Raw genomic sequence first — 24,293 nt, forward strand, 5'->3', positions numbered from 1 at the left:
AAGCCACGCAGTCAGCAGGTGCAGAAGCGAGGCCCTGAGACAGGCCTCCTGGACTCCAAGCACAGTGCTCTTTCTGTGATGCCCTGGCTGTGAGAAAATGCACAGGTGGCTCACTGTGTGACGGTAGACAGGTCTCTTGCCCTCTCTGGGCCTGGGTTTCTCCATCAGCTGCAAATGAGATGTTGGACCATGTGATCTCCAAGAGTTCTCCTGACCCTGATGCTATTGGATTCCAATTACAAGCAACTGAAACATCCGTCTGGTTGACTTTGGAGACTATTGCCCTTGTTTGGTTCAGTTTGGGGAAGACATGGGGTGTGGTGTATGTTCGACCCAGTGCCGAGGGTTTTATTTTATTTTTTTAAAGATTTATTTGGGAAATGGGGGAGGGAACAGCGTTAGGTAATCAGGGAAGGGGAACAGACAAGTTGCTGTCCTTTTGTTCTTCAGTCTAGTTGTGGAGGACGTCGCATCACTGGCCCATGTTGGTATTATCATTGCGCTCTTCCCGAGTGAGGCAGATTGGTCGCCGGGCCTGGACGGCCGCTCACGGCGGCTCTTGGCAGCTCACACCGGCTGCCAGCCGCTCACACTGGCTGCTGGTCACACATGGTAGCTTACAGCAGCCCACTGCAGCTCCACTGCAGCCTAAACCGTCGCAGGCGACTCAGGGCAGCCCAGCTCCAGGTCGAGCTGTTGTTCACCATCTTAGCTATAGAGGGTGCAGTGTCACTGGCCTTAATGTGGGATCTGAACCGGGGTCCTGCTGCTCAGAGCTGGCGTCCTAAGCCAACTCCTAACCAACGCACCACTCGGCCGGCCCCCCCAGGGTTTTAATTGAAGCAGGGAGATGGTAGCTCCGGGCACATTTTGTGATCTTTAGCAGTTTGATCAGTTGGCCCATTTGCTGTGTTGGCAGGGCCATGGGAGGGGGGTGGTCCAAGGTGTGGGTGGCAATGAGGACTGAGGGGGCAGAAGCTGGGTAGGCACCACTGGGACAGTTGTGACAACTCTGTTACGCAGAGAAAGGAGAAGCGGCTTTGGGAGGTCATCCGTAATCTCCCAAGCAGTACAATCTAGTAACTGAGAGCAAGGCTCTGAATTCACACAGACCTGGGTTCAAATGCCATTCTGCCACTTGCTTGCCTTGTGACCTCGGGCACGTCCCTTTCCTTCCCCAGGCCTCAGTTTACTCAACACAATGGGCATCAGAACAATACCTAACTCACTGAACTGAGCGGATTCACACAGATAAGGCACACAAAGCACTCAGCACCATGCTGGGCACGTAGTAGGTGTTCAGGAAGGTTGGCTGTTAGCAATTCAGCCGCTGTCAAAGCCACAGGGAGGGGTTTGACCGAACAACCAATGCAGGAGACGGGATACGCTGCAGGGTGATCAGTCAGGTCTCTTGAGTAAGCCACATAATGGAGAAAAAAAGATATGTGTGTCGTGTGTATGTAGGCCTGCTGTGCTAGATTAAGAGAATTAAGGGCTATAGCAGCCAGATGTATGGCCCTGAACAGGATTCTGGACATTTGGGGGGCACAACTGGGGGGACATGTGACTATGGCCTGGGCATTAGAGATGAAAATGTATTGTGTAGGCATAATGTTTAACCTCTCTGGGCCTCGGTTTTCTCACCTAAGATAATGCATGATGGGAAATGGCACACAGTAGGTGTTAAGAGACAGCCAAGGAGCTGATCCCAACTTAGCTGGAAGCCTGGAAGGGCTGGGGAGGGTGGTGCCTGCTAGGTGCCTTACAAAAAGCTCTTGCCAGCAAATGAGAATGAAAACGGAGACCTTGAGAAGCAAAGCACTCTGGCCCAAGCACACTCAGATGGCAGAGCCAGCACCGACCATGCCTGCTGACCTGCGGCCAGCTGCCAAACTCAACAGGCTGCCAGTGGTCCACGGGGGACATTCTCGGGGAGGAAAAATCCTCATCATCAGGAAAAAGCATCAGTGCAACAGTAGCAGCTACTCTGTCCGGTATGAATCACAGTATTTGCTGCCGGTCTCCTAACATGAGACCTCAACCAGACCGGGGACATTTCCTGGGAATTTCAGGCTGTGAAGGTGGGTGTTAAATCCACAATTGGCTGCAGGGGCTGGGAGTGGCTCCAAATGCTAACTTGAAGAATTGCTGTCCTCCAGCTGGCAAGGAGGGCACCAGGAATATGTGTCTGTCTCTTTGGAGAGGAAGTTGGGAGGTAGGGAAGCCAGTTGGCATTGGCTGTTTCTCTAACAGCGACCCCAGGGATCTCAACCCAAACTGGGCCGGGCACTTCTCATCAGCTCTATGCACCATTCTGAAATTTCTGGCCTAAGGGACACCTAATTTTTCAGCACAGGACAGTTATAGTAATGAGCATTTACTGCGTGCTTCCTATGTGCCAGGCTCTGTGCTAAGGGCTTTATTTTTCTCACTCAATCTTCATGAAATCTCTATAAGGTGGGTATTATTATTAATATTTCCATCTTCCAGATGAAGAAACTGTGGCCTCCAGAGCCAGACTGGCTCATCCAAGGTCATGTGGCGAGCGGGTGGCAGAGATGAATGGAAGCCTAGGCAGAGAGGCGAGTTACTCAACCTCTCTGAGCCTCAGTATCCTGATCTGTAAAACGGGGCTGAGATTAGCAATTACAAGTCTGGGGTAGATGAAAAGAGATGATGTATGTACCGCGCTCAAAACAGTGCCCAGCACATGGTTAAGTGCTCAGTATTAATAGTATTGTTTTATGCATTGTTTTTTTTTAAAGGGTGCGGGGGAAGCCATCAGTGAGGCTGGGTCCATTTTTACAAGTTAAGCTGGGGCAGGTGATCTTCTTATCACCGTCACATTCCTGGCAGTGACCCGAGGTAGAGCCTGGAGAGAGGCCTGGCGGGGGTGGGTGGGATGGGTGGGCGGCTCAGCTTATTCTGCGCTTCAGGCCGGCTGCCAGGCACTCTCCCTGTGAAGATGCTGGGAAAGGCGCCAGCTGCCCCCTAGTGGCCAAGGGCAGAAGGGCACTGAGCCATTTTAACCAACTCCTGAACCCCCTGCCCTGGCCCGCACCTCCCTGCCCTAACTCTTGCAGGTCCCAGGTTCCAGGAGCTTCTGTTGGCAACGTGCCAACTAATAGGGCTTTTGATGGATTCTGCCATTTCAAAAAGAGCCTTGACTAGTAAGTTCAAATCAGGCCAGGTAGCTGCCAGGCACTGGGCTATAAGTACTCGAGCGTTTTCCCCACCCAGTTAATTTCAGAAAGAAAGGAATATTCCAGGACATACAGCAGGTTTTTGTTTCCAAGGCTTATAAAACTCTCTGAAATAGTAGGTGCTCATGATGCTAGGAACTAGGAAGCTTAAACGTCCCCATTTTGGAAAAGCAGGCTGGAGCTGTGTTGGTGGACAGAGCCTACTGTCCTGGCATCCATACCAGTCTGGCAGGGCCATCTGGAAGACCACCACCTCACCCCTGAGACACACCACCAGGTGACCCAGAGCCCTTCTTTGCTTCAACTCCTGAAAAGCTCCAATGACAAAGTGACTGGAGAAGGGACAGGGACAGAGGAGGCAGGTGTGGGTGGGCTAGAAACTACCAGACGCTCATCCTTTTTTCCAGACACAGAATGGAGCACTGTTGGGCCGAGTGGAGTGTTGGTTAAAAGTTGGCTTGGGACGCCAGCGCTGAGCAGCAGGGCCCTGGTTCAGATCCCACATGAGGGCCAGTGACACTGTCCTCTACAGCTAAGATGCTGAACAACAGCTCAACCTGGAGCTGGGCTGCCGTGAGTCGCCAGCGACAGCGTAGGCTGCAGTGGGTTGCCATAAACTACCGTGAGTGGCCAGCAGCCAGCGTGAGCTGCCAAGAGCCGCCATGAGCTGCCGTCCAATGGCCGGTGACCGATCTGCCTCACCCGGGAAGAGCGCAATGACAATACCAACATGGGCCAGTGAAGCAAAGTCCTCTACAACTAGACTGAAGAACAAAAAGACAGCAACTTGTCTGTTCCCCTCCCCCAATAAAATCTTAAAAAAAAAAATGGAGCACTGTTTACTTAAGATCCTTTTATTTCCCCTTTGCCATCTTTTCTGCAAACCCCTCAGGTACAGACTGGAAGAAATTGCACACAGACCCTGCGTCAAGTCAAACCCTGGGCCACAGGACAGAAGGCCAAGACCGCCACCCAGACACCACATGAGAGACTGCTCACAGCCTAGCGGGAGAGACTGTGCCTATGGTTTAAAAGGAGTGAAGGGAGGGAGGGACAAAGGTCACCCTGCCAGGGGTCAGGGAAGGCTTCCCGGAAGAGGTGGGAGGGGCCTGGCGCTGAGAGACAGGTGGAAGTGCACAGCCGGAAAAGGGAGATGGCGCACTGCTCCAGGAACCAGACCCCCGTCTCTGCGCATCCTACCAGGTCGGCCAAGGAGTATGAAGTGAAGGCAGAGGCCCAGAGCAGGTGGGTCCAGCGGAGCCTCAGGGAGGATAGGAAAGCACCTCAAGCCTCAGGTATGCAGTCTCAAGAGGACCCCATACAGCCCCACTGCCGGGCCAGCTCGAGAGAAGGCAGAACACAGGCCATGTCTTCCGGGCAGCCCAGCTGGGACTGGAGGGGCACAGCCAGCAGAGGGGACATCACAGGGCGCTGGGGCTTCTCTGTCGGTGTCAGGAGCTGGGTGCCCACTGGCCAGCACAGAGGCCAACTCCAGCCCCCAGAACAATCCAGGAACGGGCTTCTTGGTGGGGCTGCAGCGACGCAGGCTCACCTCAGAGGCCATCCAGGGCTTGCCGGACGGCGGTATCCAGGGAGGCGGCCGCGTGGACGGAGACGCCAGGGGCACCAACGCTGGTTTCCCAGCAGTCAAACCCGTAACTGGTCAGCGCCTGCTTCGTGGCCTCCACCTCTGGTCCCTCCAGATCTGGGGGGAGGGAAAGCAGCAGATCACCCTGACAACCGTCCGCTCCCTTGGAGAATGTTCGTCCCCACTCAAGGAAAAGGTGGGCTCTGGAGTCACCTGGACCTGGCTTTGTCATGTATTGGCTGTGGGGCCTCAAACAAGTGACTTCTCTCTAAGCCTCAGTCTGCTCGTCTGGTAATGGAGCTAATAATGATACCTATTCCTCCAGGGCCACTGTGAGACTTACAAGGGATAACGCAGGTAAAGTGCCTAGCACACCACCTGTACACCGTCCATGCTCCAGAAATGTTCTCTCACCTTCGTCATCGACCTTGAACTAGGAACCAACAGTCAAGGTCTGGGGCAGTTAGGATGCAGCAACTTCCTGAGGCCTGGGTGTCTCCCTGAGGGTGAGGGGAGGCCTCTGGGGCCACTGTGGGCTTACTGAAAGTGAAGGGGACAGGCAGGACAAGAAAAGGAAGGAGAAGGTACAGAAGGGAAGGATGAGAGAAAAGAGACCACGAGGAGTGGGCAGAGAGCACAGACGGAAACGGAGGCGGGCGGGGGCACTTAGTCCCAGGTCCTGAGGGCGGGGTGGCACGTCGGTGACGAAACACCACCAGGGGCCTGTTGCTGGTCCCGGGCTTTGCCCTTTCCCGAAGACCAAGGAGAAAGACACCCTTGTTTTGAAACAAGGTCAGCCCCCATCCTGGCCATATCAAGAAGGGACAGGACGGGGTTTGAGGCTGAGACGAGCGGTGACAATGTCCTGGCTATTTCTCAGGCTTGTGAGAGGCTTGGGCAGGTAAGGTGGTAGAAACAGCCACCACGATAGGTGCCCCATACCAGGCTCTCTCAGTGTATTTTTCTCCTTGTATCTGGGGAACAATCTTACAATCTAGATGTTAGCATCCTTAGTTTACCAATGTAGCAACAAAGGCCCAGAGAGGTTAATAACTCGCCCAAGGCCACACAGCAGAGGGGAGACTTGCTTACAGGCCTCTTCCTCCTCCCAAAGGAAATGCCCAGGTAGAACCTTTGTATGAGCCTAGGCTGGCAGCCCTGCTCCCCTCCCCGTACCTGGCCTGAGAAGAGTGATGCCACAGCCGCCGCCGCCAGCGCCAGTGAGCTTGCTGTGCAGTCCATGGGCCATGGACGCTTGGCAGAGTCGGTCCAGCGAGGCATGGCCCACACCCAAGGCGTTCAGATGGTGTTGGTTCATGTCAATGAGCTCCTGGAGGAGAAGATCCGGTCTGCTCCCACGTGGCCTGAGGTCAAGGTCCTGTGCCCGCCCCATCTGTCTGCCAGACGCTGGTCTGGGACAGCAAATGGCTTTGACTATCCAGCACACCACTGACCCTCCCTGCTGGTAAAAGAACCTCTCTTTCCTGCAGGACTTCCCATGGGGCGAGGATGGAGCTGGCAGTGAGCACACGTCCCATGTCTGGCCACGGAAGCCTCTGGCCACGGTGACTGGTCAGGGACGGGCATGTGGACCAACCAATCAGGGCCCTCCCAAGGTTTCCTCTGCCTCTTTCCCCTGGAGCTGCTACAGCTGGTTGACTTAGAGGTAAGTGAGTGGTGTTATCTACCCTACACAGGGTCAAAGATGACAGAGAAGACGGAGAGAGGTTTCAGACTAGGTTGTTTGGGCCCCTGGATCCAACCATGCCTGAAGCTGCTGCTCCCTGTGGTGTTCTCAATTATGAGCCAATAAATTCCTTGTCTGCTAAAGCCTGGCTGAGATGGATTTCTGTCATTTACAGAAGAAGAAGTCTCAAGTAATATGTCATCCTCCAGCTGCCTCGGGTATTGATACTCAGAATAAAATCTCACGACAATGAAAGCGCAATTTTAGACCATGTCTGATCCAAAGCATGCAGGTGATAAATAGTTACCGAATGAACAAGTGCAGTTAGCAAAAATAGCAGGAAAGAGGCAGCCAAGTAAGAAATCGCCCTTGGACCCATGGAGGACTGTGTCAGCAATATCCTGGGGCTCCAGCAAGGTCACACGCAAGTGGGTAAAAGAGTTCAGGTTTCTTTGATTATGCATAATACAATTCCTTCTCTTCTGAGGAGCAAATGAGAGGCAGGGTGATGAAATGAAACTAACAGCTGTCACTACCCAGGCATCCCCTATTTACATGTCATTTACTTCATCAGTGTTTGTCAAATACCTACAATGTGCCAGGCACCGTGCTTGACGCTGGGGCTCTAAGAATAAGCACCCAGCTACAGTCCCTGCCATCGGGAAGTTAAAAGGTGGGGTTTGGAGTCAAGCAGGCCTCGGTTCGAGTCCCAGCTCTGCCACTTCCTGGTCATGTGTCCTTGGGCAAGGTCTTTCGCTCTGAGCCTCAGTTCCCGCCCCCACCCCCTTGTAAAACAGGGATGGTAAGAGGATCTGCCTCATTGCCGTGAGGATGAAATGAAGTGAGCCTTCCATACGATGCCAGGCAAACATCAGTTGCTGCTGGTACTTTTATGGGGTAATGACCATCGTCCCCATTTTACAAAGGAGGAAACTGAGGCTCAGAGAGGAAAGTGACTTGCCTAAGGTCACCGAACCGGGTAGTGAGGAACCGAGCTGGCACCAGAAACTGGGTCTGCCTGATGGGAAGCTCCTGTCTACCCTGCCTCCGGGAGCGCCCTTGGCATTCCTGCCACCACCCACTTACGCTGTTGGGCTTGACAGCGCACAGCTCTGCTCCAGGCGGCTGGGAGCCCCGGTGCGCCATGAGGCCTGCCAATCACCAGCTGTCTGCAGAGGCCCACCTGGTTCTTCTGCCCAGGGAGTCGGGCAGGGTGGAGTCAGCCCTTCCCCGCAGTCCGCCTCACACCCCCCAGCACTTCTGACAAAGGAGCAGACAGGTGTGATGGCCCAGTGGCAGCCCCGGGTGCCTTTCGACGGGCCTGAGGGCTGGATGTGAGGGAAAACTTCTGGGGGCCTCTCTCTGCGCCTGAGCGCCAGGTGTCACGCTGCCAAGGCAGGTTCCAGACACCTGTCACATTCTGATCCAAAATCTGTCAAGGATCAGATGACAGGCTGTGACACAGGAGAACAGCTCGCTGGTTTGAGCGCGAAGCTGTCCGGGAGCCGAGCTGCACATTTCAGTGGCTGCCGCAGCCAAAAATACACACAGTGTATAACCAACGAGCTATTCTGTATTCTCGGGGGCTCAGCAGGGCGCTCTGTGGGCCGTACTCCATCATTATTAATTTCCTGCTCAGGAGGACTGTATTCCCCCTTTTCCACGTGAAGAGAACTGGGAGCCAGCGAGGCAATGGCTGTGGCCATGAGGGCAAAAGCGTAGAAACTAGGTGGAGTCTCTGTACCTGGCCCCTAGCAGGTGCTCATTAAAGATCAGCGGACTAAAGGAATAAATCAGTCAGTCTGACCCCTGGCTCAGCCACTCCCTGACTGGAAAACCTTGGAGAGAGCTGCTCTCTTTAGACCTCAGTTTTTATGTCTGAAAAATGGGGGCGACAGGTAGGCTGTGGTAGAGAGCAAATGAGAAATCGTTTGTGAACAGACTTAAGAGTAGCAGCTTCCACTCATTACAAGGGCCGCAGACACAAATGCCTACAGTGGGGCAGGGAGGCCCCAGGCAAAGACTGTAGCAGCTGTGGGCTAATACATAGGGAATGGTAGGGACTGGGGAGAAGTGGCCACCACAGGGGCCCCCTCTGCACCTCTAGCTGACTGCTGCTGCACAGCCACGGCGTGGGGCTGCCTGATCCTGTGGCTCTGCAAGGAAAGCCAGATGGCTTTTTGTCAGCCCACATTTACCAGGCCAGATGGACCGTGTCCGAGGGTGAGCCCGGGCCCTCTGGCTTCCTTACTGAGCTGCTGTTTCCTCAGGCATTGTGCTTGTGTGTCACCCATGGGACCTCACTGCTTTTGTTTTTAAGGCACTCCGGGATGGAGGGGCGGGGCGGTGGGGAAGAGGGTCCAGGATTCGGACCCGGGCCTGATTAAATCCAAATCACGAGGTCTCAACCTTTCCACTAGAATTATGCAAAGGGCAGTGGCTAGAGTAACGACGATGAAAGCCGTCTTAAACCATGTCTGATCCAGAGCATGCAGGTGATAAATAGTTACCGAATGAACAAATGCAGTTAGCAAAAACAGCAGGAAAGAGGCAGCCAAGTAAGAAATCGCCCTTGGACCCATGGAGGACTGTGTCAGCAATATCCTGGGGCTCCTTAAACGCATGACCCCAAACCTGGCCCATCGAGCTTACCCCGAGCCAGGCACTGCCCTCAGCACTTTCTGTGCATCCTCTGACTTAATTACCCCAGTCAACTGGAAAGAGGCTTAAAAATGAAGGCACACTGGCTCGTGTGTGCACGCACAGGGCCCCGCAGGGGACTACTGGGGAGCCCCTGCTTTGGCCAGTGGTGTGGGTGAGTGACCCCGGATCCCGCAGACGGGCTCTTACTTCCAGCACGAGGTAGTGCTCTGGGGCCGGGGCCGCCGCCGCCATCTCTCCCAGCACCCGCTCGCACTCCAGGGAAATGGCATCTATGGAGGTCAGCAGGGGGGCCACGATCTCTGGGAACTGGCGGGGACGGAAGCAAGGGCCGGTAAGTCCTCGTGGCAGGCAGGCAGTGGCTAGCTGCCCCGGCAATGGGGCAGAGAGAGCAGCTGTCCCCATGGCCTATACCTGCCCTCTGAGGAAACCCCTCTCCTTCCGGCCTGGGCTCTGCCTCGCCCAGCCCCCCAATATATGCGAGGGATTCTCGCTGCAAAGCCAGCACATCTAATGATCTCTGCCCTCCTCCCAGCTGACGTGTGGACAGACAGCACCTCCTTCTCTGCCAAAACTGCCTCCCCATCACTCACCCCACCCTTCCGCAAACCCATGGGGCACAGGGAGCGCTCCAACACCCAAACGTGACTGTCGTGACCCTGCTGGGCACCCGCCCAAGGGTGGGACAAGCACCTTGAGCAGCCTGTTCTGGACGCTGGCCACGAGGGTCTTGGTGCTGCGAGGGACTTTGGTGTTGGTCAGCAGAATCTTCAGAGCTGGCGGCCTGTGGAGGGAGGCAGGTCCCCAGTGAGTTCAGGATGGAGGAGCTGGGTCAGGGCTGGGGGCTGCAAACGGGTCGGGGAGCACAGCTCCTGACACCCAGCCCAGCGTGCCTGCAGCCGACCACACCTGCAGCTCCGCGCCAGCCCCTGGGCGGGCAGACACTGCCCTTGGCTTCTCACTCACTCACTCGGGCTTTCACTGGGCACCTGTATGTGCTCGGCACGTGGGAGGGCCCAGCATATCATGGTGTCAGAAGCTCCAAGTCTCTACAGTGACAAGTCCAAGGGGTTGGGGTTCTGTCGTGGGGTGCCCCCCCTAGCGAGCTGAAGTGGAGGGTGCTGGAGATTTAGAAAGAAAGCAACAGGTCCTGGGATGGATTCTGCAGAGGGCACGCAGGGAGGGAAGATGCCCAGGTTAGCTCGAGGGAGGGCAGCTTGTGGAGGAGTCGGGTTCCCAGCATGCTGAGCCCGTTCCCGCCCTGCTCTGAAACCAGATGTGGTTAGAGGGAGTCAGTCGGCCCCGCCAGGCTGCCCCGGGTAAGGGAACGGAGGGTCAGGGAGGCCACAGTCAGCCGGCTCTCCAGCATGAGCCCATTGTCCCCACCTGCACTCTGAGCTTTATAACCCCTCCTGAAGCCACAATCCCAATTGTCCTTGTGGCTAGCTGTCTTTGGGGACTCCAGCCCCCCATTGCTTGTCATCCCAACCTGCCTTGCAGAGAGCTGCTGGCAGGGACAGAGGGTGGAGAAAAAGCTCTGGCTCATTGGATGAGCGCTGGCCTGAGACAACAGGGGATGGGCAGAACCCTTGATACCTTTATTCGCGTTTCTTTTCACAGCTCGAGATTGTAAAATCCAATAGGACTGGAATAGGCTGCTAGAAACCTCCTTGATCTCACCGCCCATAAGCCCATGAAATTAATATCGATTTTCGGCCTTGGAGGCTGGCTCTTGTTTTTTTTTTTTTAAACTTTACAAAAGATGAACATTCTATTTGGCTTTTCTCTTCCCTTTAAAGAAAAGCCGTTCCTCAAAAGAGCAGCACATTCTGGGAGGCCGCATCTTGATCCACTTTGCGAACAATGCATTTATTTTATGGAGAAGCACTGTGCACGGTTTGGGGGCAAAAGGGCTCCTCCGTAAGCCGTCAGAGCGATTCATGTGGCCTGGCCTCTTAGCTTCCCAGAGAACCTGCCATCTGCTCACCGTCGCGCCCTGCAGCCAGCAGCGGATGGTTTGCTCTGAGTTCCTATCCATGTGAGGGGAGGAGTTTGGGTACTGTCTCTTCATCTTTCTTGGATAAGTCCTCTGCACACAGGCCAGCCCCACAAAACCCAGGGCTCCTATGACATCCTGTGACCATCACCTGGGGCTAGGCCCTGTAAGTGCTCCTGCGTGTCCGCAGCCTGGCTACCTCCCCAGCCTCATCTCATCTTATCTCTGACCTTCCTGGGTGCTTACTCCACTCAGCCACCCCGGCCTCCTGGCTGCTGCTCAAAAGGCCAGGCATGCTCCTGCCTCAGGGCCTTTGCACGTGCACTTCCTCTGCTCAGGACCCACCTCCAACCTCAACAGCTCCATGACTCGCTCTTGTATTTCATTCAGGTCTCTGCTTAGATGTCATCTCATCAGAGGCCTGCACTGATCATCCCATCCAACTAGCTCCCTCGTTCACCTTGAGCCCCTCACCCTGCTTTACGTTTCCTAAACACACCTAGGACTGCCTGACATGCTCTTACAGAGCAAATTATTTGTTAGTTGTCTCCTCCCACAAAATGCTGAGTTCCAAAAAGGTGGGACCTTTTGTTCCCTGAGGAGGCCCCAACACCCAGGAGCTGCTCAATAATGTTTGTGGAACGGATGAATAAACTTGGTCAACAAAGAGCTAAGAATTTTATAGATACCATTTCTGATTTCATGCTCGGATCCCCACTGTATAAATGAGGAAATGGAGGCCTCAGAAGTGACTCATCCAAGGGCACTTGGCAGAGCAGGGCTCGAACCCGGGACTGAGGACCCCAGAGCCTCTGTCTACCACACCACCACCAACCAGCCCTTGAGCACGCCTTGGGGCCTCTCTCCATCTCCCCCTGCCTTGGAACCCCCCCCATCGCTCATCTACTGATTCCCCCCATTTGACTGTGCACGTGCCCAGGCCCCATTTTAATTGGTTTTTTATCCTTGGGGCCCAGCTCCGTGCTTAGGATACAACTGGCTCTCATGAAACTCTGAGTGAATGAAACACCACTGCCTCTGTGAAGGACCCTCAGATCTGTTGCCTGACTTATGTCTCGCCACACTGTCGTCCACAGTAGACAGAGAACCCTGTGGGTGCCTTTGTTCTAAAGATTACAGTCGTGACTGCCTCGTCCGATAGACTGTGAGCCCTGAGGGGGCCCCCGACCTCTCAGAACCTTCTGTTCCCTCCTGCTGTCACCGCACGTGGCTCTAGTATACCTGGCAGAGCCAGCCCCGCCAGGGCCCTAAGGCTCCACTCCATCGACTCCACAGGCAGGCAGAGGAGGCTGTGCCATGCTCCTAAATGGCTCTGCTCCCTCCTCTGTGTAGAGCACAGGTAGTCACCCAGGGGGATTTTGCCCTGCGGGGACATGTGGCAATGTCTAGAGATATTTCTGGTTGTCACAACTGGGAAATGGGGTAAGTGCTACTGGCATCTAGTGGGTGAAGCCCAGGGATGCCGCTAAACATCCTACAGGGCCCAGGACAGCCCCACTATAAAGAATTATCCAGGGCTGGCCGAGTGGCGCGTTGGTTAAGAGCTGGCTTGGGACGCCAGAGGGACCCGGTTTGGATCCCACATATGAGGGCCAGTGACGGGGCCCTCTACAGCTAAGATGCTGAACAACAGCTCAACCTGGAGCTGGGCTGCCGTGAGTCGCCGGCAACGGCGTAGGCTGCAGCCCCTGCTGCAGTGGGTTGCCATGGGCTACCGTGTGTAGCCAGCAGCCAGCGTGAGCGGCCCTCAAGCCGCAGTGAGCGGCCGTCCAGAAGCCGGTGACTGATCTGCCTCGCCCGGGAAGAGCGCAATGATGGTGCCAACTTGGGCCAGTGAAGCAACGTCCTCCACAACTAGACTGAAGAACAAAAGGACAGCAACTTGTCTGTTCCCCTTCCCCCAATTCCCCAGCGCTGTTCCCCTCCCCCAATTCCCCAATAAAAGTCTTAAAAAAAAAAAAAAGAATTATCCAGTCCACAATGTCGATAATGTGAAGTTCAGAAACCCAGAGGAAGAGCTTCAGCGAGGCAGGCCTGGCTCCCTGAAGCTGACACGGCTGGGACAGGAAGATCCCGGAGGTGCAGGAGTGCAGCATATGTCACCCCAGGTCACTGAGCTGGCAAGGGCAGCGGGCCAGGACCTGCCACCCATCCACAAAGAAGACCGCCCTGGGTAAAGAAGATGCGAGCCAGCCTTGGGACCCTTACAACCCTGGAAAAGCCCACTGAGGTGGCAAAATGACCTGGGATCAACTCCACCACCCGACTTGATCGAGGGCTCAGGGAACAGCCAAAAAGCGCCCACTCCCGCTTGTCCCATAAACGTCATATATCTGACATTTCTACTGAGTGCAAAGAGGATGTGGAAATTTAATACATATGTTTGCAGTTACTCCAGAGGGAGGGGGTAAAGAAACATAAAAAAACAGGCTGAAAGTAGCCAAATGTCACCTCTGCGCTAAGCCTCTCACAAGCTTCCCTCGGGCTCCCATCCTGGCTCTGCCTTGCGCGGCTTCATTGTGGCAACTCTCACATTGTCTTGGGGTCGCTTCTGTGTGCCTATCTGTCCCCACCTGCCCAAAACTGTGTCCAAGGTCCATCTTTATATCCCTAGTTCCTAGTACAGTGTCATCGGGAACACAGAGGCTACCAACTCTTGTTTGCTAAGTGAATGAATAACTAAATGAGCAGCCACGCGTCTGGGGGAACAGCCACGCTCTGGAAGGTGAATGGCACAGCCACACATGGCTTCCCCTGTAACCTCCTGGCAAGATTCAAGAGCTGAAGTGGAGAAGGAAAGAACGGGGCTTCCTCATGGCCCCTGGCCTGGGAGGGCCACATTGGGGGAGGGGAAAGCCAGGAACACCCGCCCCACGTTGCACAACAAAGAAACGGTCATCCCCCACTAGACGCAGCCATGGGGGAGGTGCTGCTTAATTACCTCTTTAAGGGCGAAATCTTTCCTTGTTGGTAACGGAGCACTCCTCCTAAAGAGACAAACCAGCAGTCAGAAAAGCTACAGACTTTTGCCTTTTGGGAGAGAGGCTAACTTTTGGGGTGGGTTGGAGTTTTGCCCCATCCATGGGAACAGACTAAACACCATAACCATCATCTGAGCGTCAGCTACAAAAGGCCCAGGAGGGCGCGAAGGCACTCCATGCTCTGCCGGGGAGCCCTCACCAGGCCTTGGATTCCAGGGTCACTCCCTTCCCTCCGGCTGCCCAGTTCCACTCTGACAGGCCACACGGTGATGGTGGAGCCCAGGACTGTGTCCCAGGTCCAATAAGCAAGCATCCTCACCAGAGGCGAGCTCAACTCCTGTGGTCTGCAAACACCGCAGCAGCGGTTCTGCAGCCTTAACTACAGAACACCCCACTAACTGCCCCCGGGGAGCTCACCGGAGCTGTAGCTTTCCGGACCCCAGTCCCACCAGACCTGAAATTCAGATTCAGGTGTGTGGCTGGGATTTCTCCCGTTCCCTTCAAAATGGGAAAATGCTATTTTTCTCAGAATCCATTGATTCTATTCACCCCAAACCAACAGAACCTGGCCATCTGTGAGTGTTGTAAAAATCTTAAAAATAATAAGAATAAAGAAAACAAGCCCAAGGCAGCACCTACCCCAGGTGCTGACAGCGTTGTCCACTCCAGAGGGGTTCCCGTGAATCACCCTCTCCCCCTGAAAGGCCCACTTGTTAATTAATTCCAAATCCTCCGCTGTCCACCTGAAGAAGAGACAGAAATTCATCTTTACCGTAGTGGTGAGTGGGGGCCAGGGGTCCCCTCGGGCGGCAGAGGCAGGGGCCATAGGAGACCAAAAAGCAAAGGGGCTTGGGCCCTTGAATTCAGAAAGACAAGAAAAACAGCTTGGAACCTCTCCAGCTAAATCTTGTGCCATTCCTTCTGTTCCCTCCGAAACCCTCCTGTCTGGCAGAGTGCAGAGAGCCCCAGGACGGTTCACACGGTCCTACTTTACCTCTTACGAGCTGAGTGACTCTGGGCCCGTTACCTAACCTCTCTGAGCCCCTCTCCTTATCTGTCGAATGGTAACTCCACCCACCTCACAGGCTAGTTGCAGGTGTATTGAATGCAAGGTGTCTGTAAGCAGCAGGTGGTCGCTATTACTGGAACAGGCCCTTACAGAGGTGCCCGCTCCTGAACGACGCCAGCCATGAAGGAGAGCAAGCAGAGTGAAGACTGTTTCCCAAAGCCCTGCCAGTAGGCGAAAAGCACAACCATTATGAATTCAAACTCCAGACCCCCGTGGCGAGCCCGGCCTGCACCGGCCATCTCTGGATCTCCCCCGAGGGACTGAGAAGGGATGACTGGGCCTGTAGGGGAGGCGGGGAACTGGCAGCAGCAGCCTGAAGAAGCCCCCACACACAGACACACAAGTCAGCCTCTGCCTTCCAGTCGGTTGGCCTGTGGGTAGGTGTCTATTCAGGGGACCCAGGGCGACCAGGCCTCCACTGATCTGGGTTAGAATCAGCGATTAGCACACAGTGATGAGCAGCGGTTTCACAGCCTCTGTCCTGAATCGCTGTCCTACCCCAGGGTCAAGGCTGGGAGGCCCCCCCAAGGGGTCACGTGGAGCAGCCCTGCGCTTGCAGAGGAAACGGGGCCCCACAAGGAAAAAGGTGTTGTAAGGCCACGCAGCGAGCTAGAAGGCAAACCTTCCTGAAATTCCTGAAAACCACCACCTCCTGTGAAATCCAGGTGCAATCTCCACTACCTGATGGATTCTTCCCCTGACCAACAGCCGCCTCCCATCCCTCCACCTCCTCTCCACGCATAGGAACCATTCCAAGTGACTCTGGGGAATGACGACAGAGATATGACATCAACAGCTCCCAGATCCACTGCAGCCATGAGGACCAAAGTGACCTTTGGGCTCAGTCTGAACTCAAGTATATTTTAGCCTCCATGTCTCACAAGAGGAATTACTGGCAGAGACAGAACTCTAGCAGGGCACTCAGCGGGGCCTGGGGAAACAGAAAACCACAGCGTTTTCAGGGCTGAGGAAGAAAACCTCAGTTTAAGGCCAGACTCAGGAAGGGGACGGAGTGCCTCAGCCGCAGGCCCGCACACCATGTTCTTTGGGGTGCCCCTGCAGCGGGCACGGAGGGCACAGGAACACTGCTCTGGGTGGAAACACACATAGCTGTGTCCATCCTGGCAGCCAGCACTGTCTGTGCAGCCTTCTGGTCTGCTGGCTACACCGGGAGACGGACGAGGCCAGCAGTCCACCCAACTCAGCACACCTGGGCTCCATGTGGCTGGGACCAAACCCCCCCCCTCCCCCAGCAGAAGGGTCCCCCCCCCCAGCGGGAGGGCTCCCCCAAGCCCTGTAGGTCCAGGGACAGGCCTTGCCAAAAACTGCCAGGCTGGCTTCTGGGGCCTGGTCCCCAACTCCTGGGGTGAGGCCCAGGGCAAAGTGCGTAACCCCTGTGCTCAGGGTGGTTCTCCAGCTGTATTCTCTCAGTGACGGGAACATCTGCCAGCGGACCCTGTCCTGACAAGCCTCAGGCTCACAGCGAGAGCTGCAGGGGTCAGGTGCCCTCTGTGGAGACAAGTCCAGAACCCGCGGGAAGGGAGACGCCATCCGACAGACATACCTCCTATGCTTATTTTTAGGCATATCATAGTTTTCTTCATACCCATCTGATACGACCTGGCCACACCCGCCTTGGTCTCAGTATTGCCATTTACAGGGGAGGCGCTGAGGCGCCGAGGGGCGCAGTGGCCCGGCCTAGGTCCCACCGCGAGTCAGTGGCAGAGGTGGGCCCAGCGCCTCAGCTAGCCCGTTGCCCTCTACATCTGGGCTCAGGTCCTTTCTACCACACCCTGGGCACTTGAACCCAAAAGAGGCAAGGTGGGGGTGAGGGGCTGGGGGTTGGGGAACTAAAGTGGTTTGGCGCAGGGGCGAAGAGCTCAGGCTCTAGATCCCGGCTGCCTGGGTTCAAATCCCACTGTCATCACCAGCTGGGTGGCCCAGGCCAGCTGTTTGGCCTCTCTGTCCCTCAGCTTCGTCTGAGAAGTGACCACGTGACACCTCTCATCTCACAGGGCGGTGGTCAGCCCTCAGCGAGGGAACCCGGGCTCAGGTCCCAGCCCACAGGAAGGACAACACGCAGGGCGAGGGCCGTGATTACCTGCTGGTGGGCTCGCCGTCCTTCAGCGGGTTTGCGATCTCCTCACACGCGGTCAGGAGGGCGGCTGCCAAACACACACAGTAGGCGGCACTGGAGCCCAAGCCGGCCCCGGTGGGCAGCTCCGACCACACCACGATGTCCAGGCTGGGCAGGGCCCTGAAACACACACAGCAGGGCACAGGGCGTGACTTGAAGGGCAGTGAGGTGCCACCGTTGAACCAGCAGCCCAGGCGCAGGACTGGACGTTGGCAGGGCCTGACTCCCCACACAAGCGAGGCTTGTTCATGGCCCTGCTTGTAGCAGGGCCTGGGCTGATTCCCCTGCCCGGAATAGCTTTGCACCTCTTTCTCCCCCATGGAAATTCCAGCCCATCCTGCAAGACCCTTCTCAGATGATGTTCCTGGAGTGAAACTTCCCATGACCACCCAGAGGCCATTCCTAGCCCCGCCCCGCCCCCTCCAAGGATCCCCCAGCACATCAGCTCGCTCCACGGCTGCCTCGTTGCAGTGCGGTGATTGTGTTCATGACAGGATGCCTCTCCCACCGACAGTGATTCCCAACACGTGTAACACAGGCCTGCTTTGGGTCACTGGCATCTTAACGGGTCTTTCCCCGAAGCGAGAATTATCAAGCATTATGTTCAGTAATTTCCATTAAGTACACTTCCTGTTTTCCAAATATACAATAATACTGAACTGCCTTTTCAAACTACACGTGGCTACCTCACCCAGGTGTCAACTGTAAAATAGTTCTAATCCTCTGTTTTCTGAGGAAAATAATAACAACAATAATATTAACAATAATAGCTAACATTTATCAAGCAACATGCCAGGCTCTGTGTCAAGCCCTTCAGATAAATTAACTCATTTAACCTCACAAGAACCCTATGAGGTACTATTACTATCCCCATTTTACAGATGAGAAAACTGAGGCTCAGGAAAGGTAAGAACTTCAAGCAAGCAGTAAAGGGTTTGAACCCACGCAGTCTGACTCAGCCCATGCTATCACCACGTGACACCTCCTCCATAGGACTGTCACCCTCTAGGAGCTGGCTTCCCTAAAAGCAGAGAACCCAGATCTTATCGTAAGGGGTGAAATGGATACAGGCTTCTCTCTGCTAATCATGGCATTTCCCTGGAGCCTGTGGGATGGGGAACAGGTCCCGCCACGAGTCAATGGCAGAGGTGGGCCCAGCGCCTCAGCTAGCCCGTTGCCCTCTACATCTGGGCTCAGGTTCTTTCTACCACACCCTGGGCACTTGAACCCAAAAGAGGCAAGGTGGGGGTGAGAGAGGATTAGAAAACTCTTGGAGGATTAGAAATATTATACAGTTGACTCTTGAGCAACTTGGTTATGGACATGGCATGGAGAAAACGCACAGTGGATCCAATCCAAGAATGGAAGGCGGCTTAGATTCTACTGAATTGAAGAGGGCAGAGGAGGCAAGGTGAGGTTAAGAATGTCAGCATTAGGGTTCAAGTGGACGGAGGTGGCCCCCAGCTCTACCACTTACTAACTAGCTGCATGGCCTTCAGTGCCTCTTTCATAGGGTTGTTGTGAATATTATAAGCAGGCCATATGTAAGTGTCTATCACGGCACCTGGCACGTGGTGGGACAGCCCACGGCTGTCGTCCCACCTTGTGAAACCTGGAAGGGAGCACGTGCATTCTTCCTGCAGCCCAAATTGGAGAAACCCCTGCCGATTTTCCAGGGGAGGCTGAACCAGGACTCCTTCCCCAGACCACACACACACCTCTGCTTCCGGCAGATGGACAGGTACAGGTAAAGGAAGGCCAGCACAGCCAGGTGCTTTTGGTCGGCACAGTCCTTGGCGAAGCCCGCCACCTCCTTCAGCTTCTCCACTTGCTCTGGGGTGAGCGTGGTGACGTCCCCTTGCTCTGTCACACAGGCAAACAAGCACACACAGATGGGTGAGGGCATCTCAGGTGTTTTACAGATAACAGAATGCAAAGAACTGAGCAGCCATGGGAGTTGGAATCTGGATGGGCAGGGATACATGGTCCGAGCACCACAGTCTGTCAGTAGACCTAAGGTTTTGGAGGCAGGTAGACTTGGGTTTGGGTCCCGACTGTGTCACGGACTGGTTTTGTAGCCTTGAGCATGTGACTTAACCTCTCTGAACCTCAGCTTCTCTCCAGGATAAATAGGGACAAGGCTGTCATGAACATAAGGTAAAATAAATCCTTGACGCATCTCTGGGCACATAGTAAGTGCTTAACACTAGTTTAGAAACACACATATACACGCAAATGAAGGCTAGCTCAATCAAAGGCCTAGCTTTGACTTCCATCATACAGAACCAATCCTAAAGGTCGTATTTACATTATTCCCAAAATATTTCCCTTTCCCAAAACATAATTAGCGAGAACCACGAAACTCAAAAATAAAACCACTGAACATGAAAGGTGGAGACTAGCCTGGGCAGGGGGAAAGGCCAGGTAGCAGTTTCTCTTCCAATGCATGTAAGAGGCTGGAGCACGTCTGTCTGAGGTGGCAGAGCAAGTCTGACCAGCTTACCTTTACACATCACTCCCCGAGTTGCACATCCAGTTCTACAGGGACATGAAACTGAGCTGGTGTGCCTGTGTTAGGAACTTCAGGGCGGGGCATGTATTAAGTGCTATGGGTTGACTGAATGAATGATACACTAAAGGCAGCCAAGCCAGTGACAGTATCACTGAGAGCACAGACATTCCAGAGGTCTGTGATGGGGATGAAATGGCTCCTTAAAAGCCTGGGCTCTGGAGTCTGGAAAGAGCTGGGTCTGAATCCTTTCTGTAGCACCAACAAACAAGCTGTGCAACCTGAGCCACTGGCCCCTGAACCTCAATTTTCTCATCAATAAAATGGGGATGAATAACACCATCTACTTCCAGGGAAGGCTGCAGAATTCTAAGACTGCTAGCAACCATAATACACTAGCTCAGTGCCTGGTACACATAAATGCCCAATAAATGTTCACTGTGTTTATGACTATTAGGAGGGAACCAAAGAACACTGAAAGAATAAAACAAACAAAAAAAGGCAGATGCCTACAACTGAATAGAAAACATCAGTCTCCCAAAGGCTCAGATTCCGTTTGTCTCGGAGAAGTGACTAGCAAAAGCCCTCACGTAGGTACTGCACTCTGCATCACGGCCCTAGGCCCACCTCTGATCCTGCTGGGTCCTCACAGCCATCCTCCAAGACAACGTGACTCTGCTCACAGAGGCTCAGAGCATTAAATGACCTGCCCAGGCTCACACAGCCATGTCCCATCAGCCCTGTCTACTTCCATCCATGCTACTGACATACAGCAGCAGCCAGTTCTCAGGGAACATTTCCGGCCTGGCTGGGCAACGCCGTGCACCATGGAAAGCAAGGTCTACGCTGCTCTGGATGGCCATTTTTCTGAGGCATGCTCCAAAGCAGTGGCTCTTAATTGAGGTGTCCCTGGGATCACCTCGGGGGACTCCCTTCAAAATAAACCTCTCTGTCCCTTACCACCACCACTGATTTTCAACAGGATAGGGGCAGGGGCAGGAATCCATTTGTATTGTTACAAACAACAAAAACCTCCCCAGAGGATCTCAAGGCAGGGCTGAGGTTGAAAATCGTCACCCAAATGTGGGCGTTTTCAACTTACTCCATCTCCCTACAGTATTTGCAAGTGGCTGGCCGTGGACTAATTCTCATGGAGAACAGGGAACAGTTAGGGATAAACCCGTGGAGGAGTCCCACTTGCCCCACGCTGACTGAGAAACACCATTCCAAACAATGAGGCGTCAGTCTGGAGAGGAGACAGCAAGGTGAGAACAGAATACACGCTCCAGCTCTAATGCAGGTGGTGACTCCGCTGATCAAAGAACCTTGCGTGCGTAGGAGTGGACACGACATTCCCAAAGCTATCAAAAATGAGCACGGGGGTCGTCATGTATTGAAAGACAGTCTTGATATACTAAAGAAGAAAAAGAGACCCACACATTTCTGAAGAGATTACACGGCCCATTCCAATTTTAGTCAAAAAAACAAGATATCTCCCTATCTCAATCTATCTACAGAAAATAATACCAAAATGCTTAAGAGTTGTCAAGGGGGGTAGGGGAGTGAGGGGGTGGTGATAATAGGTAGGGTTGGTTTTTTTTTTTTACGTGAAATGTTCCAGTATTGACTGTATTTTTCAATAATAAGCATAAATTACTTTTATTTGAAATGATTTTTAATTGTACAAACAGTCAATACATTCTCCTTGTTAAAATAACACCATAGAAGGAGGGCTCCCTTTGTCCACCCCTGGACCTTAGGACCCCCCCAGAGGTAACTAATTCACATTGTCGCTTGGATGTGTATCTTTCCAGCCGTTTTCTATGCATTTACATACATACTGATACTTAATCTGTGTCATTCCCCCTCATAGTATACCTGCTGTTGTGCATCTTGTGTTCTGTCACTCAACAGTAGGCCTCAATAACCTGCTCGCAACAGCCCACAGAGATCTAGTGCATCATTTTATGCTTTTTAAATTAAAAAAAAATTTAATAAAGAAGTGAAGCTACTTGTACGGGGTCAGGAGAGAAAACACCCCCAGCGTGGCTGGCCTCTGGCTCCCTCAGGACAGCTTGGAATAACTCCCCAGCCATTGTCTTCCCCGCTCCCTTCAGGGCCCACGCTCTTCCCATACCTGGTTCCTACTCCCTGCACTTACCCAGAAAGCTCACGTCCAGTAGCTGAAGCCTGGCCACATCCCACGCCCGCTTGATGCCAACGTTGGGTAAGTTGAGGTTCACTTTCCCACTGCTGTGGGGTTGAAGCCGGAGGAATGTTCTCAAGTTCAAGGCCACAGCCAGTGCTACCTACAGAATAAAGGGCAGAAGCAATTAGCCTGAGGGTGGGTGGCAACGAGTATGACTCCTGTCAGGGAAAAGGGGCCAATGATAACGTGCTCGGGGAAGCAAGTACTATAACAAAGGCCACTTTCACCCATGCCTTCGGCAGGCGCTGCTAATCATCCTTGGGCACACTTTCCCACTAAGCCTCTGCACAACCACTACCAATCAATCAGGAGTTAATATCTACTTACATTTGCTTTCCCTCTGCAAAACGTCAGAGGTTCCCAGCACCGAGGAATAACTTCCCCATAATCACCATGTTTCCAAACATAAATATATAAGTTAAGAGCGTAAAGAATGATACAGATGAGTGGAAAAAGCACGAGCTTTGGGTTCAGACAGACTTAGGTTCGCTACTAGCTCTACCAAGGTGTACGGGACTTTGGTCAAGTTTCCCATCTTTCCTAGGCCTCAACCACCACATTGGGAAAACAGGATTAAAAATTGAACCTCAGAGGGCAGTTGTAAGAGTGAAATGAGACGATGCATGTTTCAGGCTCCTTTGCTGAATCCTACTCATCTTCCCAATTTCTAAATGCTGAAAGACCCCAAATTCGGTCCTCAAACCTCTTTTCTTCTCCACCAGCGCTCACTTTCCCGGGTGATCTCAATCCCCTCGTGGGGCCTTACCTATCACCTTTTTGCTATCTAATTGAGTGGGCCAGAGAAGGCTTACAGTGGGCGTAAGACCTGTCTTTTCCTCGCCTGGCTGGGGAGAAACCGTTCTCTCTGATCTCCTCCCGGGCTATGCCTACGCCCAAGGCTTCCTTTTGGCTTCTTGTGAGATTAGGAAAAGAGAGGAGTGGTGTCCAATCCTTGAAGGCTCTGGGGGCCGTTTACCTTGCCGTGGACCACTGCGTGCTCTCCATGAAGGATGACTTTCCCTGGAGCCGACACCAGCAGGTCTTCTGACAACATGGCTCCTGGGAATTCTGAAAGGGAAGGCCAGAGGGAGGATGGAAGGTCCCCAGATCTTAAAGATCTTAGAAAGTGTTTAGTCCAAGCTCATCACTGTAACAAAAAAGGCAGCTACCCCTTAGCACTTGCTACATGCTCAAAAGGCAGTGCAGGGCAGCAGTTAACTAGACACATCAGAAAGACCTGGGTTCAAACCCCGGCTCTTCTACACCCCCCGCGAAGTCCTCTTAGCTAACTGAAAGGGCTATGAACCTCCGTTTCCTCTCGTGTTATATGGGGATAATAACTGTACTTGCCTCAATAGGTTTGGGTAAGGTTAAATTAAATAATGCAAGGGAAACACTTAGCAGTGTCTGGAACATCATAATCACTCGATTCCTGAGAGCTGCTTATTACTGGCTCTGTTCTTGGCTCCAGCTTTTATTACTATTACTATTAAAGGCAGAGATTTAAGTGAAAGAGTGGACCAAAAAGAACTCATTCCTGGACATGGAGGCTGTTTCCAATGTGTCACAATTATAAACAGGCTGCAGAAAACATCTAGAACGCCCCTTTTTTTGCACACGTAAGCGAGGATCTCTACAACAGAGTTCTAGAAAGTGACTTGCTGGGTCCACGGGTGTGCGCATTTTAGATTTTTATAAACAATGCAAAATTGACCTCCATTTAAGGCTTTATATGCATTAATTACCCGAGTATAATAAGACCTGAACTTCGCTATGAGTTAAGTACTATCGTGATCCCCGTTTCTTAGCGGGGAAACCTATTGCTTCCCCGAAACTCAAAATCATGTCAGATTCGAAGTCATCGACCCCTCACCTCAGGATGGATTCTGACTTGGGGAAACTAAGCCAGAGAAGCCGGGAGCCCAGCCTAGGGTCGTCCTAACTCTTAGCTAGGACCTCGCGTCACCCGACCCCGCGACCACGGCCTCTCACCTGCCGCCACCGTAGCCCCTAAACGCCGGAGCCCGAGCGGCTCCAGGACTCCTTCTCTGAGCGCCCCGGGGGGGGGGGGGAGGCAACCTTTCCTTACTCCCAGCCAATCATAGCACGCGATCCGGAAGTCTCTTTACCAATTGGCTCGAACATTGGCCAATATGTGTTGCCAACCAAGTCGTCACGAGTTTCCCCGCCCAGCTCCTTCCGTGAACCAATGGGAAATAAGTTCCTGGGAGT

The 24,293-nt window shown here is 53.6% G+C and overlaps 1 protein-coding gene across 1 annotated transcript; it reads right to left on the reverse strand.

Annotated features, from left to right (window-relative positions):
• Positions 1 to 4,665: 4,665 nt before the first annotated feature.
• MVK (mevalonate kinase) lies at positions 4,666 to 24,125 on the reverse strand. Its single transcript, XM_019649159.1, has 11 exons — positions 24,054 to 24,125; positions 23,038 to 23,129; positions 22,014 to 22,161; positions 19,062 to 19,206; positions 17,308 to 17,463; positions 14,777 to 14,880; positions 14,098 to 14,143; positions 9,833 to 9,923; positions 9,329 to 9,448; positions 5,968 to 6,121; positions 4,666 to 4,908 (listed from the first exon to the last, which is right to left on the reverse strand). Exons 2-11 carry the CDS (start codon positions 23,113 to 23,115, stop codon positions 4,757 to 4,759), a joined length of 1,194 nt encoding a protein of 397 aa, XP_019504704.1. The 5' UTR covers positions 23,116 to 23,129; positions 24,054 to 24,125; the 3' UTR covers positions 4,666 to 4,756.
• Between the last annotated feature and the right edge of the window lie 168 nt (positions 24,126 to 24,293).

This window comes from Hipposideros armiger, unplaced genomic scaffold, assembly GCF_001890085.2.
Source record: "Hipposideros armiger isolate ML-2016 unplaced genomic scaffold, ASM189008v1 scaffold_129, whole genome shotgun sequence".
Lineage (NCBI taxonomy): Eukaryota > Metazoa > Chordata > Mammalia > Chiroptera > Hipposideridae > Hipposideros > Hipposideros armiger.